At 38.8% G+C, this 21,038-nt stretch overlaps 1 protein-coding gene across 2 annotated transcripts in view; it reads right to left on the bottom strand.

Annotated features, from left to right (window-relative positions):
• RELN (reelin) overlaps positions 1–21,038 on the bottom strand; it is a 557,372-nt gene that overhangs the window by 315,684 nt on the left and 220,650 nt on the right. For both annotated transcript variants that reach the window (XM_086397037.1, XM_086397038.1), the window contains exon 4: positions 9,224–9,294. In XM_086397037.1, coding sequence (XP_086253163.1) covers positions 9,224–9,294 — 71 coding nt within the window. The remainder of the gene's footprint in view (positions 1–9,223; positions 9,295–21,038) is intronic.

Genomic DNA, 21,038 nt, shown 5'->3' with positions numbered 1-21,038 from the left:
GGTCGCAAAGAGTCAGACATGACTGAGCGACCGAACTGAACTGAACTGAACTGAAGACAGACAACTGGGGGGATGTCTTTAAAATGCAATTTTACTCAGATTTAAATTCAAGTCATGAATTTAACTTGATGAAGCAAGTGAAAAGTAAATATCTATGAAAGAAAAAGCTAGCTTAAAACTCAACATTCAGAAAACTAAGATCATGGCACCTGGTCCCAACACTTCATGGCAAATAGATGGAGAAAGAGTGGAAATAGTGACAGATTTTATTTTCTTGGGCTCCAAAATCATTGCAGATGGTGACTGCAGCCATGGAATTAAAAGACGCTTGCTCCATGGAAGAAAAGCTATGACCAACCAAGATAGCATATTAAAACCAGAGACATTACTTTGCCAACAAAGGTCTGTCTAGTCAAAGCTATGGTTTTTCCAGCAGTCATGTGGATGTGAGAGTTGGACCTTAAAGAAAGCTGAGTGCTGAAGAATTGGTGCTTTTGAACTGTGGTGTTGGAGAAGACTCTTGAGAGTCCCTTGGACTGCAAGGAAATCAAACCAGTCAATCTGAAAGGAAATCAGTCCTGAATATTCATTGGAAGGACTGATGCTGAAACTGAAGTTCCAATACTTTGACCATCTGATGCCAAGAACTAACTCATTTGAAAACACCCTGATGCTAGGAAAGATTGATGGCAGGAGGAGAAGGGGACGACAGAGGATGAATGTTTGGATGGCATCACTGACTTGATGGATATGAATTTGTGCAAGCTCTTGGAGTTGGTGATGGACAGGGAAGCCAGTGTGCTGCACTCCATGGTGTCACAAAGAGTTGGACATGCCTGAGCAACTGAACTGAGATGAGACTGAGAATTGTAGTTAATAAAACACTACCATATCTGTCTTTGATATCACCTAATGACATTTTTGGACAATCCCGCAGATACCTTCTTGGTTTTTGCTATAATGTTATCTCCTTAGTGAGGCCTGCCTGACTTACCTGCCACCCTATTTAAAATTGAAGCCTGCCTTTCTCCCCTCCACCCAACTCTGTTATCTTACCCTGCCCTATTTTTAGGTCTTCTTATTTTTCCATATAGCACTCACTACTTTCTAACACGGTGTCACATTTACTCATTTAATATATTGTTGTTCAGTCACTAAGTCATGTCCAGCTTTTTGCAGACTGCAGCATGCCAGGCTCCTCTGTTCTTCACTATATCTTGGAGTTTGCACTGAACACTCATGGACTGATACTTTCTAACTGTGGTGTTGGAGAAGACTCTTGAGAGTCCCTTGTACTGCAAGGAGACCAAACCAGTCAATCCTAAAGGACATCAACACTGAATATTTATGGAAGGATTGATGCTGAAGCTGAAGCTCCAACACTTTGGCCACCTGATGCTAAAAGCAGACTCATTGGAAAAGACACTGATGCTGGGAAAGACTGAAGACAGCAGGAGGATGAGGCAGCAGAGGATAGATGATTAGACAGCAAGTCCGTGATCCATGAAGGGGGCATTTATTATATCTCATGTTAACTGTCTATCGTCTCCACTACAATGTAGGCTTCAGTAAAGCAGGGATCTTTACTCTGTTCACTGTTATATCCCAAGATCTAGCTTAGTCTGGTACATAGTATGCATTCTATAATCCTTGTTGAGTACTGTATGTTAAATGAATTCCCTGCTTTATTTTCTACTGCTGGTGAATGAACCTAAGCATCTTCCACTTTCCAAAACAACTGGGAGTATACAACCTGGCACCTGCCTACCCCCACTCCAGACTGGAAATGAGAAAACTCTGCTTCCTCATCTGCACTACAACTGACAGCAGAATTCAACTGGATAGGTGCTTATAATTGCTTGGGACCCTGGGATTCAAGGTAAAGACATAAAATCCCCAGGATGGTTTATGTCCAAGAGCATTCAGAGGACTCATTAGTTTTTAGATGAAAATATGTGAACAGTTTTCAGATTTCTTAGTGCAACAATTCATAATTTCAACCCAAGGTCAGTATAGGGAACATTGCTTTGGTAATAGCCACACTGCCTCATGGTGTTTTATAGCAAAAGTTCAGAGTTAAAGATTTTTTTCAGGAGAGACAGATTTTTAAAATGTATAAAGTATAAGGTCAGCAAACATTTACAGAGTATATTGTTTATGCCAAGCATTGTTAGATATTAAGAAAAACAAAAAATTAAGTCATAGTTGCTGGATTTAGGAAGCTTCAAGTAAGGGTTGAGGGGACAGACTTGAGTATTTAAACAAACAATCATGACAACATGGACCAATCACATTATGGGAGCCAGGAAAGACCTCACAGAGGAAGAGACATGGGAGTTGTAATTCAGAATTTTCCTTCAGTCCCTAAAAGTGATTTTTCCTACTTGCCTCAGCAGTTGTCCCCCTCCTTCATAAGTATAACTTTATATTCATTATTTTAGTGATAAATATTACAACCTGAATAATACTAAAACTCACTATAAAAAACAGAAAATGCAGATAACTTCAAAGAAAAAAAATACACATCTGTAATCTTACCACACTTACCTAGTTAGTCTTTTTATTACCTATAGGCTGACCCCGGATACAATTTTGTTCCAGCAAGATGCCTTCCCTTCTCATTTACTGAGCTTGTGTTTTGTGCCAGAGATTCTAGAGAGTTTGGTAACACAAAACCTGGATCTAGACCTATTTTTCTGATTCAAAAATCCTCATAAAGCCTAAACCCAAAAGACAATGACCATCTATTAACATCATTCTCCCCCAGGCCTCAAGAAAGGAAAAGCAGTCCTTGACATCCAGAAGCTGGCCTGGCACTCACAGTTGGGCCATGGTGCTCTTCTGGCAAACAGAAACAATCTCACAGAACATCAGCTTCAGACAAAGCCACTCTATAATCATGGTGGGTCAATACACACAGGACCACTCTAATCACACCTGAATGTGAGCACAACCAGAACACTGTCCAACTCACAATACACCATGTGTCCCTCTCTCCTGGCTGATAGAAGTGACTGCTGCTTCTTTATCAGTTACAGTCTTAGCTTGACTCTGCTCTGCTTTCCTTCTGGAAAAGATTTATTGAGATCCTCAACCACAGAATACACCTACTTGCTGATAATATCCAATTCAGAGAAAAGCTCCTTCTCTTTAAACTTGAACCAAAATCATAAAATATAGGCCCAAATAATCATAACGATTGCTTTCATAATTTTCCAATCATGCTGTTGTTGTTTCATCGCTCATTCATGTCTGAGTGTCTGACTCTTTGTAACCCCATGGACTGCAGCATGCTAGGTTTCCCTCGCCTTCACTATCTCTCGGAGTTTGCTCAAACTCATGCCTATTGAGTCAGTGATGCCATCCAACCATCTCATCCTCTGTTGCCCCTTCTCCTCCTGCCTTCAGTATTTCCCAGCATCAGGGTCTTTTCCAATGAGTCAGCTCTTCACATCAGGTGGCCAAAGTATTGGAGCTTCCTTCAGCTTCAACATCAGTCCTTCTAATGAACACTCAGGACTGATTTCCATTAGGATGGACTGGTTGGATCTCCTTGCAGTCCAAGGGACTCTCAAGAGTCTTCTCCAACACCACAGATTGAAAGTATCAACTCTTCTGTGCTCAGCTTTCTTTATGGTCCAACTCTCACATCCATATATGACTACTGGAAAAAAAAATAGCTTTGACTATACAGACTTCTGTCAGTGAAGTGATATCTCTGCTTTTTAATATGCTGTCTAGGTTTTCATAGTTTTTTCCCTAAGGAGCAAGTATCTTTTAATTTCATGGCTGCAGTCACTATCCGCAGTGATTTTGGAGACCAAGAAAATAAAGTCTGTCAGTGCTTCCATTTTTCCCCCATCTATTTGCCATGAAGTGATGGGACTGTATGCCATGATCTTAGCTTTCTGAATGTTGAGTTTTAAGACAGCTTTTTCACTCTCCTCTCTCACCTTCAGGAAGAGGCTCTTTAATTCCTCTTTGCTATCTGCCATTTGGGTGGTGTCACCTGCATATCTTCCTTCTCCTATTCTGGAATGCGTACTAAATCCAATTTGTTCAATTCTAGGTGAGCTCCTGATGGTCTCTCTCTACAAGACAATGAAAGTCTTACAAGGCAGTGAAAGTCTATAAATACTGTCTGAAAGAGAGAGAGACAGAGAGAGAAATAGAGACAAAGAGAGAATCCATCTTTCCCTTGAACTTGCTTTCCACTTCAGTGGCCTTTCTCTCCTTTCTTTTAATACTAGACTTTTTCAAAGCCTCAACTTTATTTTTATTTCTTTATTTCAGGCAAGTCTTTATTGGGGCCCCTGCTGCAGCATTAGGGAGCAAGAACAATCAATAGTTTCCCTTGTCAAAGCCTCAAATTAAAAAATGTTTCACATTTACTTCTCAACTCACAACAGTTGCTTCCCTTTACTACTACTACTACTACTAAGTCACTTCAGTCATGTCTGACTCTGTGCGACCCCATAGACGGCAGCCCACCAGGCGCCCCCATCCCTGTGATTCTCCAGGCAAGAACACTGGAGTGGGTTGCCATTTCCTTCTCCAATACATGAAAGTGAAAAGTGAAAGTGAAGACGCTCAGTCATGTCCGACTCTTCCCGACCCCATGGACTGCAGCCCACCAGGCTCCTCCATCCATGGGATTTTCCAGGCAAGAGTAGTAGAGTGGGGTGCCATTGCCTTCTCCACTTCTCTTGACTGTTGGATTCCAAAGCTTAGGCAAGAGCTTTTCAAGCAACCAAGTGCCTTGTGTGGTCTGGCCACTCTCGAAACCATCCTCGCATTAAATTGCCAATGACCTGTTGATTGAAAATTTCTAAAGCTTCTTTCTTGTTCTCCTCTCCATTCTTTTGGAAGCCTCTGTCCCTTTTGAATGCCTCTCCCATGTTGAAATGTTTTCCCTAGGACTCCCATTTCTGAAGCTTGATCCTTCTCCAGAATTCTTTCTTTCTCCCACCCCTGCAATCCCTAACATTCCACACTAGCCTCTTCCTCCCTTCTCTGGGGGACTCTCAGGATGAGTACATTGCCTCCTCAGCATCCATATGCTGGTGGCTCTCCAGCCTACCTCTCTACTCAGCAGGCTGCTGGAGAGCCCTGTCGGAGGGAAAGCAGCTTCTCAGAGCTAATACGTTGAAGTCCAATTTCATATTACTTTAACTGTCCGTTCATTCAATAACATTTATTGGGTGCACACTATCCAATGGACATTGTGGAAGGCTTTAGAGATTCAGTAGGCTTCCCTTGTGGCTCAGCTGGGAAAGAATCCACCTGCAATGCAGGAGACATGGGTTCGATCCCTGGGTTGGGAAGATCCCCTGGAGAAGGGAAAGGCTATCCACTCCAGTATTCTGGCCTGGAGAATTCCATGTACTGTACAGTCCATGGGGTCACAAAGAATCAGACATGACTGAACAACTTTCACTTTCACTTTTTAGAGATTTAGTAATAAAGAGCCCAGTTACTACTCTCAAGGAACTTATAGCTAACAACAGACAAGGCATGTATGCTAATGTTCTTATTACAGTATTAAATATCACTTATCAAATGAATGAATGCATGCTTAAGTAACAGACTTCTTTGATAGGCAATGTAATGTGAGGGCTAATATCATGGACTATTAGCCAAACTGCCTGGACTCTAATGTCAGCTCGATCAGTTTCTAACTGTGAGATCTTAACCAAGTTATTCTCACTGTACCTTTTTTTCCTCATCTGTCAAGTGCAGATAATAACAGTTCCTTCTTTAGAGGGTTGCAGTATAAACAAGTCCATATTTGTGGTGTGCTTAGCGTGCATTATGGCACACAGCAATGCTGGCAGGTTTTCCATTTGTATTATTACTGGGCTTTGAGAGTTATGTCACCATGCATAAGAGTTGCCAAGACCAGCTCAAGGAGGAGCATAAAAGGGATCTAAGATTTTTTTTTTTTTTTCAGGAGAAGGTAATACCTAAGCAGGATCTGAAACCCTGAGCTAGACAAAGAAGACAAAAAGATGAAAAAGGGTCGTTCAGACAAAGAAAACAAAGAGTACAGAGTGCCAATAACATGGGTGATTGAGAGACAGGCATTCCAGGAATTTTAAAGAGAAATGAAAGGATAACAACAAATGAAGCAGAGGAGGAAAACTCTAAGGCCAGGTTGTCAAGAATTCTTATACAGCAGCAGTGATTTTCCTCTGATGATAAACTATTGCCTCCAATTGAGATATTGAAGGGCTCGAAGCAGAGTAATGATAGAATCCTATTTCCATATTAGCAGCTCTGTACAGAGTACAGAGACAGTGGGAGAAGGGAAAGTAGGGAGGAGGCTAGTACACAATTCCCCAAGGAGGGGATAGCCCCTGATCCCCCTGATCTAACAGGAAGCAGGAGAGAGGGGGAATCTTCTAACATACTGTCAGTATGTTTTCTGAGTCTTTCACTTTTTAAAAAAAATATGCTTGTAAAAGTGAAAGTGTTAGTCACTTAGTCGTGTGCAACTCTTTGTGACTCCATGGACTATAGTCCACCAGGCTCTTCTGTCCATGGAATTCTCCAGGAAAGAATTCCAGACAAGAGTGGCCTGCCATGCCCTTCTCCAGAGGATCTTCCCAGCCCAGGGATTGAACCTGCGTCTTCCACATTTTAGGCAGATTCTTTACTGCCTGAGCCACCAGGTGCAAACTATTATATATAGGATGGCTAAACAATATGGTCCTTCTGTACAGCACAGGAAAATATATTCAATATTCTGGGATAAACCATAGTGGAAAAGAATATAAGAAAAACCATATATATGTGTGTAACTGAATCACTTTGCCGTATAGCAGAAATTAACACAACATGGTAAATCAACTCTACTTCAATAAAAAGTAGTTAATATGCTTAGCCAGTAATCATCTTGTAATAATAGCTATACTCAAGCTCCACAAAGCAAAATTTGCTTTGTTTAAATTCCTTAATTTAAGTGAAATAAAAAAAACTACCAAGTATGTTGGGATTGAAAGATACTGTCCTGTGGTATACAGAGACTGTCATTTTACCCTCTTTAATACTTGGCTATTCCCCACCAATCCATAGGAAATTATTACGTGTTAAATTTATGTTATTTTATTTGAGGATATAATTAATGTTTTAATCAGAAGTAGATAGGACCAAAATAAATATATATTTTATAGCACCAATTATTTCCTTTATTATTCCTGACAGCAAGAAGCCATCATTCTTATTAGTATTCTTTCCACCTTATCTTGGATGGACTGATATGAGTTCAGTTGATTAGGTGCTGTTGCAAAGCTCAATGTTTTCCTCTGGTCCTGGGCTGAAAGGCATTTTTTAATAATATACCCATCTACCATTGTGTAAATTATGGTCAGGCATAACACTACTATGTAAGGCACTTTCTTCCTCACTGGTTGAGAATTTTTTCCCACTGATTTTTCTTGTTTTTTTTTTCTTTTCATTTCAAATCAATCAAATCCCAACAATTTATGTACAACAGAAGAGGCTCAAAAGTTCAAGGCTTAAAATAAATCAGATTTTAGGCAATGATAAATGTTAATAAAAGTAGACATATCTTCTCCTGACTCTATGCAATTTTCTGGACAGAAAACTGCATAGAATCAGGAGAAGATACATATAATATATATGGTGTTCTATATTTTCAGTAATCTGAACACTTTTATAGTCTGAAAAAAGATTTACAGTGTGATAGATTTCTTCAGCCTACTACAAAGGCTATCACACTTTTCTATTCTCAAAGGTCACAGAATACAAATCTGTTCAAACAAACTAAGAATACTGATAATATATCTGCAGCTAGAATTAGAGTGGGGTTTTCTAATTTGAGTTATTATATAAACAATCAGAAGTTTTCCAGTAATAGTTATCAAGTATCACATTACTTAGATGAAGCTATATTAGTGATATATATATTACTACAAATAATAAACAGCACTATCTTAAGTCTTTCAAAAAGCCACATAATTTTCCTCATTTCTCTCTTAAACCCATTAGAATCTCTTCAGCAGAGAGATAATTAGTAGAAATTTCCTTTAAATTCACTACTGTAATTAAGCTAACAAGTTTCCCCCAAATATCACTCTGTAAACAAAAATTGACAATATGTCCATGACGATGGTGAAATTGGGATGATATATACAAAGACTGGCTTCAAATATATTAATTGTCAGGATGCTTAAATCAAGGAATATATGTATGGCTGAGGAAAAACTTGTATTCAGCCTATCAACATTTTTGGAAAGGCTCATATGCTAAGCACTGTGCCAGTTTCTGGGACAGCAAAGAGCACTAAGGCATGGCTCCTATACTCGAGAAGCTCAGTCTCTTAAGGATGATATCCATCACTTTTCATAAGAAAGTTCTATGTTAAATAGTAAATACAACAATGAAGACACAAGCAAAGTTGGATAGAAGCTCGAGAGGTAGTGGGAATAAACTTGTGTGGGGGCACAGACCTTGGTATTTACCTTTCCATTGCGTGCACATGCATGCATTTACATATGTGCATCTATAAGACTTTGGTATAAGACTTTTGTGAGAGTCTGGATGTGTATGAGGCAGTCACAAAGCTTAATGTGACTACTTAACGTACACCTAATGTACCTAAAATGATGCTGCATCTGAAATTAATAGTGCACATGGTTGAAACAAGTATATGGATGCTATACAATGCTCATATATAACATAATCAAATATTAAAAGCAATAAACATTTTTGACAAAGTTAATAAAAAATTTAAGTAGTAAATTAAGCAGGTATGTTTCTGTAAAATTCTAAAATAACTAAGATTCATATTTCCAAGATAACTAAACATAATTCATTAAGAAAAAAAAGTATGAGAAGAAGATAAATTTCCTGTTGGTTTATTGTGCTCACACTTAGTATCTTCAGAAGTCTACAGATCTTTATTAGTAAGTAGCAACAAGATAATTATTAGATATATTAAGGGGTCAATGGAGAAGGAAATGGCAACCCACTCCAGTGTTCTTGCCTTGAGAATCCCAGGGACAGGGGAGCCTGGTGGGCTGCTGTCTATGGGGTCGCACAGAGTTGGACACGACTGAAGCGACTTAGCAGTAAGGGGTCAATAACTCCATTTTCAAAGCATATGATCAAGTAACAGTCATGAAATGCTTACTCAGTAAATAGGACCTACCATGAACAATTCTGACACAACCAATATGAAGTAGTCAAAGATGATTCTTACCTCCTTGTTCACACAATTGCTGGGCTAAAGCATCTTTGAAGATAATCTGGCCCCTGTGTGTTGCTGTAGCCCTGGAAATGAATAGGAAAAGGTTAACACAATCTTGTAATAAGTTTGATGATAACAATGTATTTTTAAACTTTTTAAAACCTTATTTTGAAATGTTACATGGACATGATCTTTTAAAAAATGAGTGCATCTAAACAGAGGTGAAAATGAATGAGAGAGTCAAGGCTTAAACCAAGGCACCTGGGTTGAGAATTATCTTCTGGTTGGTTTTACTTTGTAAAGATGTTCTAACATTTGTGGTTTATTCTGAAAACTGCAGATGTGAGCAAATCTTGGGTAGGAAAAAAAGAATAAAAAGGATGTTTAATAAAATTATTCTTCAGGAGACCTTGATATAAAATGTTTTGTAGTACAATAATGATATTAGCATTGGAGGAAGATGCCCATAATGTACTCCTTTCCGATATCAACAGTTATCATAACACAGAGATTTGAGACCAAGAAATACATTTTTAAGGTTTTTTTTTTTTTTTTAAGAGGCCTATTCTGCACTTTCATAATACAAAGTCTGTCATAATAAAATACACCTTTTCCCCTACTGGGTCTAATTTACCATTTGAAGAAGATGTGAATCTTTTACCTCCTCTAATCAGAGCTGTACATATGGATTCATGAAAAAAAAATCCTTGTAGCAGATTTGTTATTCAATAGTTATAAAAGGAACTGTCTTATTAGAGGAAGAATTATTTATGCTTTATATTTGAAGTGTTTTTTCTTAAACAAGATTTTTTTTCTCTTGGTACACAATGTATTATCTAAACAAATTTAAAACAGGAAATTATGCCTCTTCATAAGAAATTTGATTTCAGAAAATAATCGAAAATAATCTATACAAAATCTTTTTAATAACTAAAATGCATTAACATTAGATCTCAACGTTAGTTCTAACCAAAACCAGCCTAGGACAAAAACAATTTGATTCAGCCATCATTTACTGAAGACGGATTATGTACAAGGCACTGGACTAGGTCACAAAACACAGTATTTGGCCTCTGCATTTCCCCTCCATATGTGCATCCCTCAATCGACATCTTGCCCTTTGTCCAGCCTGTTAGGACTCATGGTTCCCAACATCCCCATTCTGGTCTCCAGGTGGATGCATGTTCCTCCTCCATGCTGCAGACCTTACTGATTTCTGTCCCGCATTGGACTGTTACTATCGCTAGTGTCAGTCCCCCAGGACCCGAGTCTCTGGAAGTAATCTGATAAACTAAGCCATGCTGAAGTGTTAATGGGTGATACTGCTCCAAGCTAACACATTTCATCTGTGACACTGAAAATATTATACTTTAACACACACAAACAATGACACAGTAGTGGGAGTTTTTAATAGTGGGAGAGAGATATAACTGGAGAGAAAAATCACTGGGCAGTCTTCAACTCCCATTCTATGTGATATTTATAAGGGTAATCAGCCCTTACTACTGCATATTAATCATTATTGAAACCACAAATAAATAGATACTACCATTCTCCCTATATAGTCACATGTATTTATATGGTTTTCATTGCTTTTAGCAAGCTGAAAATGAGACGGACTAAATTAAGGACCAATCCAAGCCATAAACAAGACCCACAGACCCATAAATTAATTACAAGCTTTATTTCCAGAGAGAACGTGGAAACTTAATTTACTAAACAAATCTCAATCTAGTCAAGAGCTTCCAAGTTTACAGATACTTCCGATAGCAAAACAGCAATTATAAATGTAGATTTTTAATTTGACATTTACTTTGGAAGGGATATATTTTCTGAAATCACTAACAACCAAGAAAAGTCCTGCAATATACAGTATTTAAACAATCATTCATTTTAGTTCTCTTTGGATTATAAGTATATAATATTCTTATGGTAATATTTCTCATTGGTCCACACACTTAGTTATCATTGTGCCAGTGTATGCACCTCTGAACACGAAGGAGCCAAAGTATTCAAATAAAATTCATGTCACAGAGGTTCTGCGTTTTCGCTGGAAATCAGAGATATTGATATATACATTGGTCACTGCACAGAGCCCTGTAAATAGTCCAGACAACTTCCTCTACTTCTCAATTTCTTCAGATTTAGAATTTCATTCATGCTCTTACTTTTGCTACTGCAGTTCAATGAATGAATTTCTAAGAACTATAGGACAATTAAGGAGAAGGCAATGGCACCCCACTCCAGCACTCTTGCCTGGAAAATCCCATGGATGGAGGAGCCTGGTGGGCTGTAGTCCATGGGGTCGCTAAGAGTCAGACATGACTGAGCGACTTCCCTTTTACTTTTCACTTTCTTGCATTGGAGAGGGAGATGGCAACCCACTCCAGTGTTCTTGCCTGGAGAATCCCAAGGACGGGGGAGCCTGGTGGGCTTCCGTCTCTGGGGTTGCAGAGTCGGACATGACTGAAGCAACTTAGCAACTTAGCATAGAACAACTAAAACTGAATAAATTTTTATCATCTAGTCAAAATTTCTTTAGCAGTGTTACTCATTTTTCAAACAAATATTACACAATTCCTATATATGAACAGGGGAGCCCCAGCTTTTGAAGTTGTTGGGTTCCTTCTCTTCAGCTAGCATGCCCCCTGGGGCCTAGTCTCCAAAAGTTCCTGGTATTCTTCCCTGGAATACTTGGGGATTTGAAGTAGAAAAGTTTGAAAACCATTGATCTAGTCTGATTCTTTATAAGAAACAGACGCCCAGGGTGCATCTGCTGAAGGTCATATGGCCTGATAATGGCAGATAGAACCTAATTTCAGGTCTTGATTCCAAGCCTTGGATTCTTCTCACTGCATCAGTAGTTTTCAAAATGTGCTCTATAGTGTGCCCAGGGGTCTCCAAGGGAGTCCAAGGGATGGGCTGCAGGAAATGCTTCAGGCACCATTAATTCATCTACAGCATTTAGTTCAAATATATGTTCTAAGTATTTACTGCTGTTTGAAGAAAGGGTTCAGCAGTTTCAAACTGGATTGACGAGCAAACTATGTGCTCAATGTCATTATCAGAAGTCCTCTGCTTGGGAGAAATAAAAGTAGTAATAATAATAATGTGACTGATATAGGTACGTATAAGGCTTAAAGCTCAATATTCAGAAAACTAAGATCATGGCATCTGGTCCCATCACTTCATGGCAAATAGATGGGGAAACAGTGGAAACAGTGTCAGACTTTATTTTTGGGGGCTCCAAAATCACTGCAGATGGTGACTGCAGCCATGAAATTAAAAGACACTCCTTGGAAGAAAAGTTATGACCAACCTAGATAGAATATTCAAAAGCGGAAACATTACTTTGCCAACAAAGGTCTGTCTAGTCAAGGCTATGGTTTTTCCAGTGGTCATGTATGGATGTGAGAGTTGGACTGAGAAGAAAGCTGAGTGCTGAACAATTGATGCTTTTGAACTGTGGTGTTGGAGAAGACTCTTGAGAGTCCCTTGGACTGCAAGAAGATCCAACCAGTTCATCCTAAAGGAGATCAGCCCTGGGATTTCTTTGGAAGGAATGATGCTAAAGCTAAAACTCCAGTACTTTGCCACCTCATGCAAAGAGTTGACTCATTGGAAAAGACTCTGATGCTGGGAGGGATTGGGGGCAGGAAGAGAAGGGGACGACAGAGGATGAGATGGCTGGATGGTATCACCAACTCGATGGACATGGGTTTGAGTAAACTCCGGGAGTTAGTGACGGACAGGGAGGCCTGGCGTGCTGCGATTCATGGGGTCACGAGTTGGACACAACTGAGCGACTGAACTGAACTGAAGGCATACATATACATATATCATGCATATATATATGTAAGGGCTCTATATCTGTTGTAAGGGTTCTATGTAAATTAAGTCAATTAATATCAACAACAATGCTAATAGGTAGGTACTATTACCCTCATTTTCCTGGGACACAGAACTATTGTTTCAGCTGCTTAATGTCTTGTAACTGGTACTAGGTCAGTAGTCAAACTCGGGCAGTCTGAATGTCAAGATCTCATTTTATGTTGTTCAGTCATTCAGTTTTGTCCAATTCTTTGCGACCCTATGGATGAAGCACACCAGGCTTCCCTGTCTTTCACCGACTCCCAGAGCTTGCTCAACTCATGTCCATCAAGTTAGTGATGCCATCCAAAAATCTCATCCTCTGTTGTCCCCTTCTCCTCCTGCCTTCAATCTTTCCCAGCATCAGGGTCTTTTCTAGTAAGTTCTTTGCATCATGTGACCAAAATATTGGAACTTCAGCTTTAATATCAGTCCTTTTAATGAATATTCAGGACCAATTTCTTTTAGGATGAACCAGTTTGATCTCCTTGCTGTGCAAGGGACTTTCAAGAGTCTTCTCCAACACCACAGTTCAAAAGCATCAATTCTTCGGCACTCAGCTTTCTTTATGGTCCAACTCTCACATCCATACATGACTACTGGAAAAACCATAGCTGTGACTATACAGACCTGGTTGGCAAAGTGATATCTCTGCTTTTTAAAACACTGTAGATGGTGACTGCAGCCATGAAGTTAAAAGATGCTTACTCCTTGGAAGAAAAGCTATGACAAACCTAGACAGCATATTAAAATGCAGAGACATTACTGTTTTCAACAAAAGTCCATCTAGTCAAAGCTATGGTTTTTCCAGTAGTCATGGATGGATGTGAGAGTTGGACCATAAAGAAAGCTGAGTGCCGAAGAATCGATGCTTTTGAACTGTGGTGTTGGAGAAGACTCTTGAGAGTCCCTTGGACTGCAAGGAGATCAAACCGGTCCATTCTAAAGGAAATCAATCCTGAATATTCATTGGAAGGACTGATGTTGAAACTGAAGTTCCAATACTTTGGCCACCTGATGCCAAGAACTGACTCACTGGAAAAGACCCTGATGCTGGGAAAGATTGAAGGCAGGAGGAGAAGGGGATGACAGAGGATAAGGTTGTTGCATGGCATCACTGACTTGATGGACATGAGTTTGAGCAAGCTCCAGGAGTTGGTGATGGACAGGGAAGCCTGACGTGCTGTGGTTGATAGGGTCTCAAAGAGTCGGACGTGACTGAGTGACTGAACTGACTGACTAGGTTTGTCATTAGCTTTTCTTCCAAGGAGCAAGGATTTTTTAATTTCATGGCTGCAGTCACTATTGCAGTGATTTTTGAGCCCAAGAAAATAATGTATCTCACTTTATAACTATTACATTAAATTGTCATTGATTGATTCAAAGATTTGAAGGTAGTTCTCCATCTTTTTTTTTTTTTTTTGGAGGAGACTCTGCTTTCTGGGCCTAATCTTTAAATCCATGCCTCCTAGAGACTGTGGTCTCTATTCCAACTTTTCAGTCCATTTCTCTTGATCATTTCTCTCACAGTGTTGAGTCCTTTGGCTTCTATTCAGCTCACTACAGTTCCCTTTGAGCTCTGCCCCATTTCCTCCATCAGCCCCCAGATCCCTTGCATCTCTCTTATTTCCTACCAAATACAAATATGCCGGATGCCAAGCTTATTTACACTACAGTCCAAGGCCTAGGATACAAGGACACAAATATACGTGTTGACAGATAGATAATCATCATGTACATCACTTCCTATACAAATCTTTAAATCCCTCAGATCACATTTTAAAAATATGCATCCTACAATAGGTGCCTGGTTAGGTGATTTTAAGGGTCGGCTACTTAGCACCTTATTTTGGTGGGGAAGAAAAAGCAGAAGCCCAGATAACCACCAAGAACCCAAGTTCCATTGCTTTTACACATGAATAGCCCCAGGCTGTGACTTTCCTCAATAAGGGCAAGCTTACTTTGAACACATTCAGAGTTAATGTAGTAATTCATGTGGTTTACTACACAAGCACAATACTTATTTCAAATATTTTATGGAATATATTTATATAAAATACATTTAAATATATACATATATAGTCAAAATATAAATGTATAAACATAAATAAATACATATAAATATAAATATAAAAGTATATTTATATATTCCAAAATTGCTAAAATCACAGTAACGCAAAGTTAAAAGACCCTAGAGGTTATGTCCTTCAATTTTTAACCCATGATATATTTGTCTTTCTACAAGACCTTCTAGCACTAACACCCAAAAAAGATGTCCTTTTCATTATAGGGGACTGGAATGCAAAAGTAGGAAGTCAGGAAATACCTGGAGTAACAGGCAAATTTGGCCTTGGAGTACAGAATGAAGCAGGGCAAAGCCTAATAGAGTTTTGCCAAGAGAACGCACTGGTCATAGCAAATACAAACAGCACAAGAGAAGACTCTACAAATGGACATCACTGAAACAGACATACAAATGAACAATACCAAAATCAGACTGATTATATTCTTTGCAGTCAAACATGGAGAAGCTCTATATAGTCAGCAAAAACAAGACTGTGGCTCAGATCATGAACTTCCTTATTACCAAATTCAGATTTAATTTGAAGAAAGTAGGGAAAACCACTAGACCATTCAGGTATGACCTAAATCAAATCCCTTACGATTATAAAGTGGAAGTGACAAGTAGATTCAAGGGATTAGATCTAATAGAGTGCCCGAAGAACTATGGACAGAGGTTTGTGACATTGTACAGGAGATAGGGATCAAGACAATCCCCAAGAAGAAGAAATGCAAAAAGGCAGAATGGTTGTCTTCGGAGGCTTTACAAATAGCTATGAAAAGAAGAGAAGTGAAGGGCAAAGGAGAAAAGGAAAGACATACCCATTTGAATGCAGAGTTCCAAAGAATAGTAAGGAGAGCTAAGAAAGCCTTCCTCAGTGATGAATGCAAAGAAATAGAGGAAAACAATAGAATGAGAAAGACTAGAGATCTCAAGAAAATTAGAGATACCAAGGGAACATTTCTTGCAAAGATGGGCTCAATAAAGGACAGAAATGGTATGACCCTAACAGAAGCAGAAGATATTACAAAGAAGTGGCAAGAATACACAGAACTATACAAAAAAGATCTTCACGACCCAGATAATCACAATGGTGTGATCACTCACCTAAGGCCAGACATCTGGAATGCAAAATCAAGTGGGCCTTAGGAAGCATCACTGTGAACAAAGTTAGTGGAGGTGATGGAATTCCAGTTGAGTTATTTCAAATCCTAAAAGACGATGCTGTGAATGTGCTGCACTCAATATGCCAGCAAATTTGGAAAGCTCAGCAGTGGCCACAGGACTGGAAAAGGTCAGTTTTCATTCCAATCCCAAAGAAAGGCAATGGCAAAGAATGCTCAACTACTGCACAATTGCACTCAATCTCACATGCTAGTAAAGTAATGCTCAAAATTCTCCAAGCCAGGCTTCAATAGTACATGAACTATGAAATTCCAGATGTTCAAGCTGGATTTAGAAAAGGCAGAGGAACCAGAGATCAAATTGCCAACATCTGCTGGATCATCGAAAAATCAAGAGAGTTCCAGAAAAGTATCTACTTCTGCTTTATTGACTATGCCAAAGACTTTGACTATGTGGATCACAACACACTGTGGAAAATTCTGAAAGAGATGGGAATACCAGACCACCTGACCTTCCTCTTGAGAAACCTATATGTAGATCAGGAAGCAACAGTTAGAACTGGGCATGGAACAACAGACTGGTTCCAAATAGGAAAAGGAGTACGTCAAGGCTGTATATTGTCACCCTGCTTATTTAACTTACATGCAGAGTACCTCATGAGAAATGCTTGGCTGGATGAAGCCCAAACTGGAATTAAGATTGCTGGGAGAAATATCAATAACCTCAGATACGCAGATGACACCACCCTTATGGCAGAAAGCGAAGAAGAACTGGAGAACCTCTTGATGAAAGTGAAAGAGGAGAGTGAAAAAGTTGGCTTAAAACTCAATATTCAGAAGACTAAGATCATGGCATCTGTTCCCATCACTTCATGGCAAATAGATGGGGAAACAACGGAAACAGTGAGGGGCTTTATTTTGGGGGGCTTCAAAATCACTGCAGATGCTGACTGAAGCCATGAGATTAAAAGATGCTTGCTCCTTGGGAAAAAAGGGAAAGAGGGAGGAGAAGGTGACGACAGAGGATGAGATGGTTGGATGGCATCACTGACTCAACGGACATGAGTTTCAGTAAACTCTGGGAGTTGGTGATGGACAGGGAGGCCTGGCATGCTTCAGGTCCATGGGATCACAAACAGTTGGACACAAATGAGCGACTGAACTGAACTGATGATAATATATAGCTATGGTATATGGTGACAGGCATTTATTTTCAGAATTATATTTTGCAATTTATAGCTCTCTTTTGGGAGGAAGTCTATCAAAGTTGTGTTGCTAATAACTATGTTGGTACTACTTGCAACTTAATTTTCAATAATTAGCAGTAATTTTTCAGAAGAGTTCAGAAAATATCCTCATTGTTCAGTGTTCTGGGGAGTAGACCAATTTCTTGAATAAGCTTCTAATTAGTACTTATCTTCTTGGGAGATGCGTAGGTTTCTAGAGCAAGTTTGCCAACAAGAATCTCTGTTAAATAAGTAATTTTAAAATTAGAGGGACTGTTACGATCTATCATTTGAAAAGCTCCATAGATTCTACCAGATGAAGAAAGTTCATATTCAGAGCTTGAAACAGCCTCTGTTATGAATTTAAAAAAACTACCATATTCTAATTTTAACTGCATTCATAGAGCAACTGTCTAGTAGGCTGCCCAAGCCATTTAACAGTAAGTGTGTGTTGCGGTGATGTACGAACCTGAAGCTCATAGTCCCTGGAATCAGAAAGACGAGTGGGTGACCACAGGGAGCTGCCATTGACAAGCTGAATACATACTTCTTTAATTACCTGAGGGTTCAGATTCTCTATATGAAGATAGGGTTAATCTCAACAGTTATTATTTAAAGATAATAACATTTACTTTTCAGATACTTATAGTCTCTCTACCTAAATAGATTTTAAGGTTTTGGAATAGTAGAAATAGTTAATTAAAAAGAAATTAATTCCCCACAAGGCATCTGTCATAATGGCTTGAACATATGAGTGAATCAAAACAATTTTCAGTTCACAATTTGCTTCTATTCTGAATATTGCCATCAAGTTTCCAAAACAGGACTGAAAAGGAGTTTTAATATAGTTGCTATAACGCCTACCCAAGTGTACTGTTTCATTATTTCACGAATCAATTTGCTCACAGATTAACCTAAAGAATCATTTTTAAACCTAGGACAATGTGCACTCTCTTGATTGGAATCTCTTTCCAGATTCATCCCCACGCAGTCACAGCTTTCACATTGTGTGAGTTTTCTTTCTAAAACTGCTTGACATCCTTCTGTGGCTCTCCATCAACTTAAAGCAGCCTGTCAGATTCCTTAGAATGACCTAAAAGGTTCTTTAGGATCTGGTCCCTGCCTAGTATGTCCAGCTTCACCTTCCATGGCACCTTGTAACTGAGCCACACAGTAGTCTTCACAGGTTCTAGAATGCCTGGTTTCTTTCATGCCACTCCTTCCCCAGTTTTTCACATCCTATCACCTGTCATTGAAGACTCTTGCCAAAAATCTTTTATTCATCCTCTAAAATTTATCCAGAAATCTTTTTACCTTACAAAACCTTCTTAGACCTCCCAGGTAGTATGAGACATCTTCTCCAAAGATAACACAGCCTATTTTCTTAGCCTTGACTTGAAATGAAATGAAATGAAATGAAAGTCACTCAGTCATGTCCGACTCTTTGTGACTTGGTGGACTATACAGTCCATGGAATTCTCCAGGCCAGAATACTGGAGTGGGCAGCCTTTCCCTTCTCCAGGGGATCTTTCAAACCCAGGGGTTGAACCCAGGTCTCTGCAGGTGTATTCTTTCCCGGCTGAGCCACAAGGGAAGCCCCTGATTTAGGAACTTCCTAATTTAAGGTGACTTGACTTACAGCCCAGGCCTTTCTTTTCACAGTTATTCTTATAAATTGAAACAACATGGACAGAAGCAAACTCATTCATGACTGCCTAACAACCTTAACCAACAATATACTAATGTTGATCCCTTCTAAATCCACCAAGGCTAAGTCACTGTAATCTGTATTGAAAGGTTAATATTATGGAAAGTTTAATCAGACTGAAAAGGAATTGATTGCCTCAGCATACAATAAGATGCTGTGAATACACGTATCTCTGAACCTGGAAAAAATTTTATCAAAGGCATTGTCTGTCTTTGAAATTTTAACAACATGCTTAATTGAAACATAGATTAAAGACCTTTCAATGCAACAAAATATCCTTGTCTATTCAAGAATAGAGATAGTTGGCCTATACTCAGATTTCTGGAACAGAGTACTGCTGCTGCTGCTGCTACTAAGTCGCGTCAGTCATGTCCGACTCTGTGCAACCCCATAGACGGCAGCCCACCAGGCTCCCCCGTCCCTGGGATTCTCCAGGCAAGCATACTGGAGTGGGGTGCCATTTCCTTCTCCAGGAATGGAGTACTAGCACTGATACATAAGAATGAAATAGTTTTTTCCGAAAAAAATTTTTAATATAAATTTATTTATTTTAATTGGAGGCTAACTACTTTACAATATTGTATTGGTTTTGCCATACATCAACATGAATCTGCCATGGGTATACATGTGTTCCCCATCCTGAACCCCCCTCCCACCTCCCTCCCTATACCATCCCTCTGGATCATCCCAGGAAATCATTGAAAAGAAAGATCATTGTTTATAATGGAGTTTCACTTCCATTAAAAAGTGAGCAAGGCATAACTAAAAAAAATTCCATGAATGATACTCCTCATCTAACATTTATCGCTGAAAGAATTTCAGAAGCATTCTGCATATTGAACCAGTTATGGGAATTTTCCAAAGAGTAAATTCCAACTGTAAATGTAGTTTGAAGGTCTTTGGGTGAAAAAAAAAAAAAGAAGAGTAAGAAAGAAAAGGAGATAGGAAGAGAAAAGGAAAGAAGGAAGGGGAAAAGAAAGAGAAAGGAAAGACAAAAAAGGAAAAAGAAAAAAGTTTGGGCTTACTACAAAAAAAAAGCCATTTTCTGTACAACCAACATTAGATTCAACCTGTGCCAAACAAGTCTTTCAAAGGACATTTACCATATAGATGCTACACTCCTTGCTTTTATACATAATTTTTTAAAGTATGTATTTGTATTTTATTTCTGTAAAGAATTTTGATATTTTTAGTGTATGAAAAGAGATGAAAGTCCAATTGACAAGTTAGGAGTTTGAATTGAGATAGTCTGACATGAGATCAGGCCTAAAATCATGAGATCAGGCCTAAAATCATAACTTCTTTTCTCTTTTTGATAACTTTGCCACAACAATTTTACTTTTCTGATATCTGGGAACATCTTACTATACATATCAAAAGAAATTCACCAGTTTCCCAGAAGAGAAGTGGGTGGTGACATGACCATCGCTGCCTGCATATATAGGAATCTGGCAAAACACAGATGGCCCATGTTCATCTGGCAGTTATGTTCATCTATGGTGTTGTATGCATTAAACCAAATGTAACTGAAACCCTGATTCTCACTTAAAGTATTTTCAATAATACTGCTATGTGACACTACATTGAAATAAAGAACCATAATTTTGGTTAAAAAGCACTGACAGTCAGGGATGTATAATACTAAAGACAAGCAAACATTTATCACTGGTGGAGTTTTATCCTTTGTTTACTTTGTAAATCAACAGTGAAATGGTTTTAGGGAGGGAAGATAACCTCCAAGCAGATAAAACTATGTTTTGTTTTGTCAGTGTGCAAAAACGATTGCTCTTACCAACTATTTAAAGAAGCACAGCTGCCAAATTTATCAGGATTGATC

Source organism: Bos grunniens, chromosome 4, assembly GCF_055505025.1.
Source record: "Bos grunniens cultivar Pamir isolate PY7600 chromosome 4, Bosgru_T2T1.0, whole genome shotgun sequence".
In the NCBI taxonomy this organism is placed as follows: Eukaryota; Metazoa; Chordata; class Mammalia; order Artiodactyla; family Bovidae; genus Bos; species Bos grunniens.
This window is presented reverse-complemented; position numbering and strand designations above follow the sequence as displayed.